Genomic DNA, 13,262 nt, shown 5'->3' with positions numbered 1-13,262 from the left:
ATAATGGAAAAACAAAACTCCACCGAAAGAAGTATTAGACACTGGAATAAGTGCTCAGGGAAATGATGCAGTCACCATCTCTGGAAGTGTTCAGGAGGCATCTGGTGTGGCAGTTGGAGATATGATTTAGGAGTGATTATGGTGGTGCTGGGTTAACAGTTGAAATAGATGATCTTGAAGGTCTCTTCCAAACCTGATGATTCAATGATTCTCTGAAATATTTTTAATCAGATGCTGACTTCCTCTTATAGCACATATGAGCTCCCTATGGCAAATTGAATTGTTTATCACTAATCTAAAAAAAACATATTAATAATGCACCTTTGATATATTTCTGATAGATCAGTAGTCTGACTCATTGACAGATTAAAGGATTAAGGCATGTTGTGATTTTTATTTCAAAGACAATTTTACAGAAGAAGGAAGCAGAAATTACCAGTTTAACTTTTCAGACAAAATTGTTACATGAGTAGAAAAATATAGTACTATTTAAAAGAAAGACAGTTTCTGTTGTTACTTGGAGCCGCAGGGCTGATTCCCAGGCCTCCCACTGCCCTGTTGAAGACACAAGCCCAGTGGGATGTGAGTGATATGAATTGTAGCCAGGAGCTGAGGAATAAAGGAAAATACTGCTTTCTTTGCTGTGAAAGGTTATGATCAAAGTAACTCTTTGTGTTTCCTTCTGTATCTTTCCAGACTGTGTTAAAATAATTTTTTTACAAGGCTCCTCCAGCGATTTAAATGAGCAAGGCTGTCATCTGTCACCTTGCAAATTTTTGTCTCACATAGAAACATTTCTGCCCCAAAATATCTGTGTTCTGCTGAGAAAGCATGTTTTTACTGGGAGATGTGGCTTAATTAGTGTTGCTTAGGATAGCAGAGTAACACTGCCTAAAATAATGTTGTATCACCTTGGCTTTCCATGCTCAGAAAAACCCAGAAATTCCTGAGTGCCACTAGCACCAAAAAGCGTCTTCCTGTAGGTGCGTTCGTTTTGTAATGACAAGCACACCTCAGGCTGACCTTTCTTTCACCCACTTTTTGGTTGAAAACTGACTTTTCATGGTGTGAGTGAGTGGTGCAAATGCACAGGGACCTGCCAGCAGCTGGAATACAGATCACAGCAGTGCTGGTAAACAAAGCCTGGGAAGGGGCAGTGCTTCTGCTGGGGAGAGAACCTGGTGCTTCTGATGTCAGGCAGGTGAAGTGCATATCCTTGTGTGGCAAAAGACTGTAGGTTTGTATGAAAGCTCACCTAGCCTTTATCTTAAACCTTGAGTTATCAACAAGGAGTGGGGAAGATTTGAGCTAGCCTGGTTGTTTCAGTAATCCTGCATCAGTTTACCCTAAAATCTCTTTTTGAGTTAGTATCAGCTGTTTACTTGTTGAAGCTGCAGGATTTTCCACATGAATTTACATTGCTTTAATTGTACAGATGTTTCTCTGGCCATGTGAATCAAATACTGTTTTCACAATTACAAAAAGGTCCAGGTTACACTTCTGTCTTGGGTATTGATACTCAACTCAAGAAATATTTTCAGACTCACCATATTCATTATTCTTGAAAAGAAATGGTAAGTTTCTTTGCTGGGAGTTTATGTCCATTTGTCCATAAGAGAGTGAGAAAAGAGATAATGGTCTTAGCTAGATGTTGCTACAGACTTTTAAATCTTATGTAGGTGTTCTACCCACCTTCCATCTAATCTGTCTATCAAGTGCAGGCCAGCTTGGACATAATTTAAAGTATTGTCAGGGCAAAATTTCAGGTTTTTTTTAAAACCAAGCAATTTATTTAATTAATTGAAGTTCTTTAGGTTCTTGTGAAAGTCAAAAATACATATTACTGAAAACATCTCTGGTGTGGTGTCTACAGTAAAAGCACAATAAGCCTTTAAAGAAGTGCAATTTGTAATTCATGTTAAAATACGCTGTTGGGATGATAGGAGAGACACATTGCCTGTGCAATCTATACATCCACAGTAAGATTTCTTAGTAATCATAGCATGGAGAATGGGGGGCTGGTTAGCTTCAGCTCAGAGCCTTTAATGTCAAAATTCAGGTCTTGACCATAAATCTTCTGGTATGTATGTAAGGCAAGCCCTGAATATACTGTGGGGAGCAGGGGAAATGGACTGTTTGTATCCCAGCTGGCAATTTTTATGTTGTTTTCTTTAATGGTTCCTCATCATGCAATTTACTTCCTAGCCCAGGGTCTTCTGGTGTGCTTATCAAGTTGGATTCACATAATGTGAGACAGAGTAGGAATTAGAAATGTACCTTGAAAAGCTTACAGACCCAAGTGAGGCTCTAATGAAGTTAGGTGAGAGGACTGAAATTCTGGGAAGAGCTTTTCTCTGATGAGGCCTCAGATGCAGGTGCTGTGGCTGAAGGCCCGTACCCTGCCCTTCCCTGGGAGAGCAGGAAACACTGTCTATATCTTCCATGCTGCCAAGCACATCTGTCTTGTGGAATGTTCTCTATCACGTTTTATTTATTCCATAAAATATGGATTTGTTTAGTTGTTGGTTTGATAGTGAAGTGTGTAGCACCTATAGCATTGTGTGAGAGCACATATCTAAATAACAACGAAGATTGATTCGTTGAGGTGAGATCCTTCCATTCTTGCTTTTGTTGACTTACGCATTTTTTGCCCTGTCTGTCTCTGGAGTGGGCGTGTCTGCCTGCAGAGTAAGGCTCTATCGCATTAAGTAAGGATAATGGAATTCAATCCCACGTGTTTATTATTGTGCTGAAGTAAAGCTATAAATGGAATACAGTTCCTCAGGGTTCAGTAGCTATGCCTAGTGTTTCAAAAATGATAAATAGCTTCTAATTAGAATGAATGATATTTCATGAAAATGATGAATACTTTCTAATAACCCGTTTTCTCAGTAGGCTTTGCACAGTTCAGTTCTGAAAATCTGAGAAGTTTACAGAATTGTAACCAAAAGTGATGTATGTTCTAATATTGAGTGAGATGTACAAATTACAGCTTCCATTTCTTCATTCCAGTCATTGAATGCAGCAGAATTTAAAAAAAAAAAAAAAAAAAAAGGAGAGGACAGGTAGTAATTGTTGTCTCAATTTTATTTATTCTGGCTACTTAAGATTTCCTCCAGGGTGTATTTAGAAGAAAGAAGAGCCTGAAAATAATCTTCTGAATATTTTAAATGTTACTTAGTATGAAAGTTGGTTAATGTGTCCCACTTTGACTCATGCAGTATAATAACTGTGGGGTTTGCAGGAAGGAGGAAAAAATTGCTTTGTGCATTCTAGGACGAAGTAACTTTTCATTTACCCTGTTGATACTAAGAAGTAGATAAATGGACCAATAGCTGACTTTTAAGATATTTGTTATAGCCTCAATACAATTCTTTGACCCTGAGATGACTGTAAAAAGTATGAGATGAAGAAAACAGTTGCTAATAGAGAAAGGAAAATACAGTGGTTTTTTTTTCTTTCCTCCCCCACAGGACATTAATGTATGTATCCTTGAAAACTACCCTGAATGTTCTAATCCCAGGTTATTTTACATCATACCATATTTCTGTGGACAGCATCCAAGATGCAGGTAAATATACACAAAGTATTTCAATTTGTTCAGTAATAGCTATTGCCAGCATTTTGTCAGAAATTGGTAATAAAGAGGTGACGTTATTTGAAATACAAGAGAAAAATGAAAGCGCAAGGAATGTAGCACTGTGTGTGGTAACTGCATGCATATATTTTGAAGCAAGGAGGGCACTGCAAATGTTGCATTATTATTTCTTCTTGATTTATATAATGAATAATTCATCAAAAATGAATGTATTATGTAGATTTTTTTGGAGGGGTTACTCCTTTTATCTGCACTGTAATTTTGTAATACATGTTTTTGATTTGCTCAGATGCTTGTATCAGGTCTATATGAGGAATACAGGTTTCTGTGTCCATGTAGGAAACCATATTCATGCTTAAAACTGTGTAAAATGCAGCCTTCTACTGCTTTAATTGAGCTACCTCATTTTTAACATCTGTGTATGCCATTCTAATAGTGCTGTATTACTGATACCATAGTAAATTATAGGAATAACTTTAAATACTTTCTTGATTTGAAATACTTTTGTTGGTAACAAATGTTCTTCATTAGGTGTATTCAACTTCAAGATATTCTGTTTCTGTATTATTCAGGCTTCTTCATAGCTGCACACTTTCTAGAATTTCTTTTAAAAGCCATACTTCTTGTAATAACAAGTGAAAATGTGTTACTTCTTCTGTCTTAATTTCTGAGTATCTATGCTGTAAAATCCTGCCTTATTTTTTGCTTAAGTGAAGTTACGTATAAGAAACAAAACAGATTAATAACTTTATTTTCATTACAAAACAGGTTAATTACTTCATTTTCATTACACCCTTTTTTTTTTTTTTTTTACCATATTTTGGCCTTACTTGCAAATGCTTATGATTGCACATTTAATCTGCGTGCACAAGTAATCCCATTAACAACAGTCACATGCCTGAATGCTTTAACAAAATATCTCTGTGAGGTTCCCAAGCAGCAGATTGAAGTACTGATTTGTACCTTGTTGTAAATTTGGCTCCTGCCATGCCCTTGCACTTCCTTCAGCTGCTTCTTAGTCTGATAAGGAGCTACAAACAGGAGGCTCATACTGTTTGCTGGGACACTTTGCTCTTCCAGAAAATGGATCAGTGCACAGAACGTGGTAGAGCATGAAAAGCCTGCTACAAGTCTGCTCTAGTAGGAGTGGAAAGTAGCAAGTTTTTCCACATGATACACGTGGAAAGAGCTTCAGACAAATGTTAAATTCACTGTTGCATAGGGTCCACAATGAAGTCAGGGAAGAGGTGGGATTTACAGCAACTCCCAGCCAGTGTGCACAACTGATTTCCTTTAGCTTGGGACATGGCATTATGTCTCATGTCAGTATGAATGATGGCTGCTGCTCCCAGAACATAACTAATATGAATTATTTTAAGGGATTTAAGATTCATATGGTTTTCTAACTACATTGTGCTTTTGGGAAACAGAGAAGCATAAAGATGTTGTGAAGTCCTGCCAGCTTCTCCCGCTGAGAGAAAAGATAGAAGAACCCTAAACTGTTCTTCAAAACCAGTATCAGTCACAGCAAAAAAAATGCAAATCCTTTAGCAAAGATGCAGGGCAACCAGGGGCAATGACAGGGAAAGGGAAGCTCCTGGAGACTTCAGCAAAAGTTAAAATGAAGGACAAGGTGGGAAATGGTAGTGTCCTGTGTAGGATTTGCCAGGTAACAGCAGGCAGTGGTTGGTCCCAGCAGTTCTCCTGATGTAGTTCAGGGACACCACCATGCCTCAGCACCTTCCAACCAAGGGCAGTCATTCCTCCTGTCAGACGGGTTGTGCTTCCAAGCTGAAATACCAAAGTTCACAAGTTTGAGCTTATAAACAACTTGGTAAAAGATATCTTTAGAATGGAGTACTTTCACACAGTGATTAGCCTCGTTTTAATGTGATCCTGTTTTTACATGCCAATCCAATTTTAGATGTTGCATGGAAAAGCTCAGTAAGCTGCTCGGATTTGGCGGGGGGTCCTTTTTTGTTCTAAGTATAGCACTGAATATTTTTTTTAATTCACTTGTATTCTTGACTTGAATTTGAGAAGTAAATGCATATTTAAACTTTTCTTTTTCCCTCCTCCGTCTTCCCCAACAATTTCATACAGGGAGCCTGGTGAATGGGCCCTTGAAAGAGCAAAGCTGAACGTTAATGAAAATTTTCTGCTTGTGGGCATTCTGGAGGAGTTGGAGGATGTGCTGCTTTTATTAGAAAGATTCTTACCTCATTATTTCAAGGATGTGCTTAGCATCTACAAAAATCCAGGTAACTTTTCCATTAAAAAGTTATTCTTATGGAAACTTCAGCTAAATCTGCATAGCTGATGAAGTGTATGTGTTTCTTTCTTGTTCAATCAACAAAGAAGTTTATCGCCCTTTTAGGGAGCAGATTTGATGATAAGGGAAGGTCACATATTCCACTTTTATCTTTAATGTTACTGTGTGGTTTTCTTTCCTTGCAAGAACTTGTTGCTCAGTGATCTTTTCATATGCCAGAAAACTTCCTGTTTTCCACTGGAGTGGCTTCTTCTTTTAATTGTGTCATACTCAGTTCTCACACAATACTGTCAACATATTGTCAAAATGGTGTCAGCAATATGTACTTAAATAAGCCTTCACGAAATAGTTTGGGGAGCTAGACACTTTGAAGATTCTCCAGCACCAGGTTATTTATTTTTTCCTCAGCCTTGACTATGAGCTGAAATGAAATGAACCTTCAGTTGGGCTGAGTTTAGGTAAAATACAAATAAGAATGTGCGTTTACAGCACTTCCAATACAAAGCATGCTGAGGAAAAAGACATAGGAGTCTGGAGTAGACAAATGAAAATGGAGAATACTCTGTCTACTCCTTAATTTACACCCCATAGTCAATATGAAAGGATTCTCTGCATCAATCCATCCCTCCAGCACTTATTTATTGCTTACTTCTTTAAAAGGCCATCTTGTGTCCTATGCCTGAAAATAAATATGATGCTTCTGGAGGGCTGTGCATGTCACTCCAACAGAATTGATTTCTTGCTTACATTCTGACAGGCCCATCAACACTGTGTGCACCAAGCAGGGGTAAAACTCCCCTACTTCCCCTGTGACTCAGTTGCATTTGTGTCATTGTGAAATGCCTACAGCCATTAATATGTGTGGTTTGTACCAAGCTGTATATTTTCAAAGCACATGGAACAAAGGTTGAATTTAGTTTGTGCATGCATGCAGCTGATGGCTGGCTTCTGACTGAGAACAGCTATTACAGTAGTCAGTCACTTTGGAGAAATTACAGGTTTCTTTTCATAACTGGGATTTATGCTTGACTGCCCACCAAACCCTTCTTCTAGGATGCATCTCTGGAAATTCTGTATTTAGCTGTGATACAGGTACTAGGGATTGCCTTCTCTGAACATGCTTGCAGTGGGTCATTTTCTGCTTGCAGTCAGGCAGTTAAGGCAGCTCTTCGGAAGGGCGGGAGTGTAACTTTCTGTTTCTGTGTCCAGCCATAGAGCAGTTTTGCTTAATAACAGACATAAGGAGAGTATTGTACTGGCATAAGAGCAATGCCCAGTTTGGGATCAGCTATTTCCCTTATCTTTATAAATTAGAAAATAAAAATACCAATGTTTGTAATATCTGGAAATCGTCCTAAAGGTTTGCACAATTTGATCTCAAAGCTTTCCCCATAGGGATGTTAGAGAAAAGGAAGGCAGGGGGATCAATAGAAGGATGTGCTCTCTCTGCCATGAGAGATTTCTTTGAGTTTATATGACTTCTTCAGCTGTTCTATGCACCATATATTTTCACTTCTTTTACAGTGGAGGAAGCTAATAAGCAGCAGGCAGAGTTTTGATTTTCATCAGGGTGCCCCAGAAATTGTCAGGTGGGAAATAAGCAATCTGCCAGAATCATTAAGTGCTGGTCAATCTTTCTCCTCTCTCTGTATTTTCTAGTATCTGGAGGAAATTTGATCACCTGTTACAGGACAGCAATTTCCTCTGGGATTTCTTGTGAAAGACAGGTCCTGTGTCATGTCTAAAGATTCACCGCTTTCCATCAGTATTCCCTAGATGAATTAAACCTTTATTTTATCTTTCCCATTCACTTATTGACTGGGTATATAAGTAAGAAAACAGTTTCCTTGTGTTAACTCTCTCCTCCTCTTTTCATACATTTGTATTTCTCAGGGTTTTTTTCTTTCATAATTATCATCTGGTTATTTCTGAGTTGGTGCTAAGGCTTACAGAAATTTAATTAAAAAATTAAATCAGCCGGAAAAATAAAAAATACTCCGGCGGTGTGTAAGAAATCCTGCATTGTTTTCCTCAGGGCATCTTAGACCTGATCTGCAACACCCTCTGCTGTTGCATCATTAAGCCCTTGGAAGAAGACATGTTGTTCTGCCAGCTGTGTCGTGGTCCCACAAAGCAGCAGATGACTTGGGCCAAAACTGACCCTTTGTTGCAACTAACACTTGCAGATTAAATCTGTACAGTTTACAGTATTGTCTGCTGACCTGCTGTTCCGCTTGAAATTCTCTTATGGCAGCCTTTCCTCTTTCTACATAAAGAAGGAAAGTTTATCTAGAACTTATCTTGTGTCAGCTGAATATAACAAGATGAGGAAAACACAGTGAAGGATGTGTACAGAAAGATGATTCACTTCCAGGTCTGTGAGTATCCCCACCAGAGCCCGCTGCAAAAACCAGTTCTGAATTAGAGGCAATTCAGAAACTGGATTTGTAGAGCCTGCCTTGAAGCAAAAAGTAGCTGAAGACAGACAATTTCAATCCAGTGTTGCTTCAGTGGATTACATAGATTAGAAATCACAGTAGGAAACAGGCAATTGCTGTCCCACCATCATCAGATGAGTGCTGAACCATGTTAAAAGCACCTTCCTGCTATAGGATGCAAAATGCCTGATGTTATCAAACCCATAAAATCACATGTGCATTTAAGATACATCTGCAGGGGTTGTGGGTTAAACTCCTTCTGCATGAAGTTGGGACTCTCCTCACTCATTACAGGTGCTTGGGTTTGTGCACCAGATCATTCCCATCTAAGCAAACTTCTTAGTATTGGAAACCTTCATTATAGGTTGATAATATAGAAATCAGGAAATCTAGAAATTTTTTCTCATCTCTGTTCCTTTGAACTGTGCAGGCCATATTCAAAGTTCCCTGTTTCTTTTGTGTCTGTTATAAAATTTCTCATCTGAAGCGCTGTAATAACTTTATGAAGAAACTCTTGTTCAGTGTTCTCTTTGGAGAAAACAAAGCCTGTAGTTGTTTTACCTTCAAAAGTATTTTTCTACTGTTGTTCTGAAGCAGATCATTAAATCTGTGGCTCTATGATCAGATAAGGTAGTGTGACATTTTCATCAGAGAGCTATTGTCTGTCTGTATACCTGATGACACAGGTCACTGCTTAAAGAGGTATGAATTGAGTGCTTTTCTTGTTGATGCTAATGATTGGTCTAATACAAGCTCACAGAAGGAAACTGTGAAGAAAGGTAAAATGTTAAAAAAACCTGGCAGTTCAGCATGACAGAAAATTTTAATGTCAGAGGACACTAGGCGGATAACTTCCTTCATTGAATTAACAAATGGGTTGCATTCAGCTATTCTATATGTCAGACATTTTGACTATATAAGACATGTGTGTTTTATAACCATGTGTATTTTGTGTAACAAAATGTGTAAGCTCTTTGTAATGCTAAAGTTTTCATTGGAACCAATCTGGTTTTAACTTGTACAGTACTTTGAAGCTACAGGCTTCCTGTTTTTCTGTGTCTCCACTCTCTCCTTGAAATTAAGCATTATCTTAATGTTAATACCAAGTCAAGAATTACAAAAGGACTCTTCTTTGATGCCTGTCTTGTCCAAAGTTACAAACTTGTCTTGTCTTGACAGCCAACCTGTCTTTGACAAGAGATTAAGAGGGCAGGAATGGGGGCAGCAGACAGACTGTGAAGTCAATAGATGGATGAATGGATAGGTATAATAAAATTTAAAGATATATATTTGCATTTAATAACTTTTTTTGCTAACACAGTAAAATTTTGTCTTTTTTCGCCAGCATTGAAGCAGATAGGATCCACCTGCAGACATTTAGATTATATTTATTGCAAAATTTGAAAGTATTCTTTAACTCTTTGAATGGCCTGAAATAGTTATAACAAAACTTGACATGTAAAATCTCTCCTTACTCTCAGGAGCTAAAGGAAAAAAAGAATTGATCAGTCCTGTTCACTTTTGCTGGCTATAGCTCACTTCTGTAACCTGGCTGGTAACCAGAACACAGGGAATACTTACACAGTTTCTTTTGAAATGGGCCCATGTGAGTTTCATATCCTTGGTGTTTTTAAAAGGCAAAAAATATGTACTATACTTAGCAATACAGAATTCTCTTCTGTCTTTTCAGCTTCTGTGGCATGGGGTAAAAGTTAACAGCATCCAGTGTAAAACAATAGGCAATAAAATGTTTTTTTAATCACCTCAGAAATGAACCATATCCTCACACCTCTCTGCAGGAGTTCATAAATTTTCTTTGGCACCAGAAGCCCTATAAAAACACTTCTTCCCAATACCAGGGAAAAAAACCTTTGTTTCCTGAAAGGTGCATTTGGCCTGGAGAATGTATAGGTCTTATTCTGCAACAAGAAGATTGACTTTAAGCTTTTCAGACAGTGAATTTTATTGAGTTCAATGAAATAATTCACACTGTCAGTGGAAAGAAAATATATTGTTTAGGTAAACTGTAAAAAAAAAATGCAATGAAAATTTGATTTTCATAGGAATTGTGTTTACAGGGAATGTTTTCATCTGTAGTAGTAATATTATCCCAGGTGATATAAACCCCCTTGTTTTCTAAATCCACTATGTTCATATGATACAGTCTTGACATTTTTTTTATTCATAAATTTCCCCTTCTCCTTAAACCCAGTAAGGAGAGAGATGCTGCCATATGTCTTTATTGCAGAGCTGAGGTCCTGAGTGGCAGAGCATTTTTGGTGGGGTTAGGAAAAGGGTGAAATCAAGGTCAGCAGTCTTGGCACTGTGCTGAAGATCACTCCTGTGCCAGGCCAGCAGTGAAGGTGGGACGTGCCTTCAGATGGTTCGGGTGCTATGCATTTGGAAAAGTTGAGGAACCAAGGGGGTTTTCCTGCTGAGAAATTGTAGTGAATGTATTTACAGGCACCACCTCCAAGAGCGAAAACTTTGAATAAGAAATGATCATAGGACTCTGGTGGAAGGAGGCAGTGCTTTTTGTGCAGTGTCTTTGAATAGTGACCATCTTATCATCTTGTATTCTGCATTTGTTCAGCACAAAATGAAAGAAGGGATTGGGACAAATTATATGAGGCTTCTTAGTATGTTGGCTTCTTGTGAGCTCTGCTTCTGGAGAGGGTTGTGACTGGTAAATGGGAAGGGAATACACTGGCTCATCTCCTGTGCTGAAGTGCCCAACTCTTCTCTCTCCTACAAGCACCTGCATTCTTGATGAGAGAATAAATCACCATGGATTAGTTCTAATTTAAATACTGAGGGGGTTTTGTGGTGGGGGGTTTTTGTGGGGGTTTTTTGCATCACTTCTAAAATTTCAAACAGATTGAAGTGTTTAAAAGCTTTGGAGATTCCAAATATGTTGTTTTTTCTTTTGCCTTGCATTCTAGAAGAGCTTTCTGTTTTTCCCTAAGTAATAGTTTGAACAGGAAGTACTGATTATGAAAATTTTATACAGAAGAGGAGAATTCTAGATTTCACGTGGAGGTAAAACATGAAGTTGGACTTGGAAAGTAACTACATGTGTAACACTTGGGTGTAGCACGTTCCCATCTCTGATGTGAGGCGAACTGTGCATTCAAAGAGCAGAGCAGCTTTGTCCAGCAGGTGGAGCGATCTGCCCGTGTGTGCAGCGCTCCCAGGGCCAGCAGCACACGTGGATTTACATTCTGCCTGGGTGGCGTTTTCTTATCACCCAACATCCTGTTCTGAAAATAGAAAGCGTGAACAGACCATTCTTTCCTTCTCCCTTTGAAGTCTCAGCTTTTAGTATTGCATGGAGGAACGCTATAAAACAATGTGAATGCTAAAACACGTGGTTTAAGATCTAGGAAAAGTGTTTAATTGTACTTTTGTTTCTTGTAAAACAAGTTCCCTGTTCTCTGTGTGCAAGACGGGCAGGGAAAGAGGAAGAGTCACAGTGCATATCACTGAAGACATTTAGTTTTTTATTAGGTCGATAGCATCTAGAACATTCTGCACAACTAATCTGTTCCTTTGTTTGTTTTATAAAACTGAAGGTACTATCAAAAGCTGTGGATACATTTTCTAGCTCTCCAGCCATGAAAAGACAAAGTTTGGAGAGCAGGCACAAAAACAGACTGCCTGATCCAGGATGCCTTGAAATTAGTGGATATACCAATAAATGATAAGGATAGTCAATGAAAGCGTCCTTTCTTTTTCAATTCCATAAAAGAAAAAGATGTTGTTTTATCTTCAGAGGTTTGAAATCTTACTTAAGCAGTTTTAAGAATATCAGCTCCTGGAAGGATTTGAGCACTTCTGGGCTTTCTTATGACTGTGTTTTTCAAAAGAGCCGCTAGGTTTTGGAAGATTTGTCTCAGAAGCAAAACTTCTCTGTGGTGAGTTCTGAAGCAAAGCTTGACAGCTTAAAACAGTTGTGGTTCTTGTGGTTCTGCTGAGGAAGGTGAAGCCACTCCAGACAATATGCATGTGGCATGAAAACCGTAACTGTGGCACCAAAAGATTTATCCAAGATAGTATCAGTCTCATGGCTAAAATGTGATCAGGAGTAAAGGTGTGGCAAGCAAGTTTGGTGTGGCTTTCCAACCCACATGGAGCTTGTGTACATCCAGGCTCAATCCTATCTATTTACTCTTCCTTGCTAGTGTGTACTTTTTAGATTGAGTTAGGTCATATGTGCATAGTTACACAGCAGAGCAGTTTCCTATAAATATATCTTGTGGCCCTAAATGAATGGCATTTTGAGACAAAAAGTGAGGCAGCTGACAGCCTGACATGCCATTGGCACTCGGTCTGGGGGAATCTGCTCCCTGAGCCTACAGTGCAGGGAAGCAGGATTTACGTGTCCATTTGCCAAACACATTGCTACGGCTCTGCTTTCTCCTGGAGTCAAGAGCAGTGGTTGCCCTGGTAAGTACAGCAGCACCAGCAACAGTCACTTAGATCAGGTGAGACATTTACATATTTCCTGTTGGCAGGCCAGGATCGTGGGCATGGTTCATGAACTGGAGAAATGAGGAATGAGGCTACTGGTGATCCATAGCTCCCCTTCCCAGCGCTTCTGGCGTTCAAGGATGTTGGCTGCCTTCCAGACCTTGTCACTGATTATGGCAAAGAAGGATATAGTTTCTCTTCCTAATTACTGTACTGATTTTTAAATCCTTATTTTAGGCTTGGATATTCATAGGAGTTGAATTTGTTAAAGGCTCTGCTCAGAATCAGTTGTACTGGAAGGTGAAGTCCATGTTCCCTTAAATAATTTTTTGAAAACCTTACATCTAATGTTCCTCTTCTAGTAAAGTTTCTGGACACGTGAGCTCATAGACTGGCTCTGACAAACTGCAATGTATTGTAGAGATAGGTTGAGTATGTTTTGTAGAATTATTTAATCTTCCCTTTCTGTGAGCTAAAATACATG

General features: G+C 38.7%; 1 protein-coding gene across 1 annotated transcript in view; it reads left to right on the top strand.

Moving 5' to 3' along the window:
• The window catches only part of UST (uronyl 2-sulfotransferase), a 153,789-nt gene that overhangs the window by 117,109 nt on the left and 23,418 nt on the right, over nt 1–13,262 (top strand). The window contains exons 6-7 of the mRNA XM_083856575.1: nt 3,474–3,571; nt 5,702–5,859. Coding sequence (XP_083712701.1) covers nt 3,474–3,571; nt 5,702–5,859 — 256 coding nt within the window. The remainder of the gene's footprint in view (nt 1–3,473; nt 3,572–5,701; nt 5,860–13,262) is intronic.

The sequence above is a fragment of the Zosterops lateralis genome (genome assembly GCF_965231275.1).
Source record: "Zosterops lateralis genome assembly, chromosome: 3".
NCBI classification, from domain to species: domain Eukaryota; kingdom Metazoa; phylum Chordata; class Aves; order Passeriformes; family Zosteropidae; genus Zosterops; species Zosterops lateralis.
This window is presented reverse-complemented; position numbering and strand designations above follow the sequence as displayed.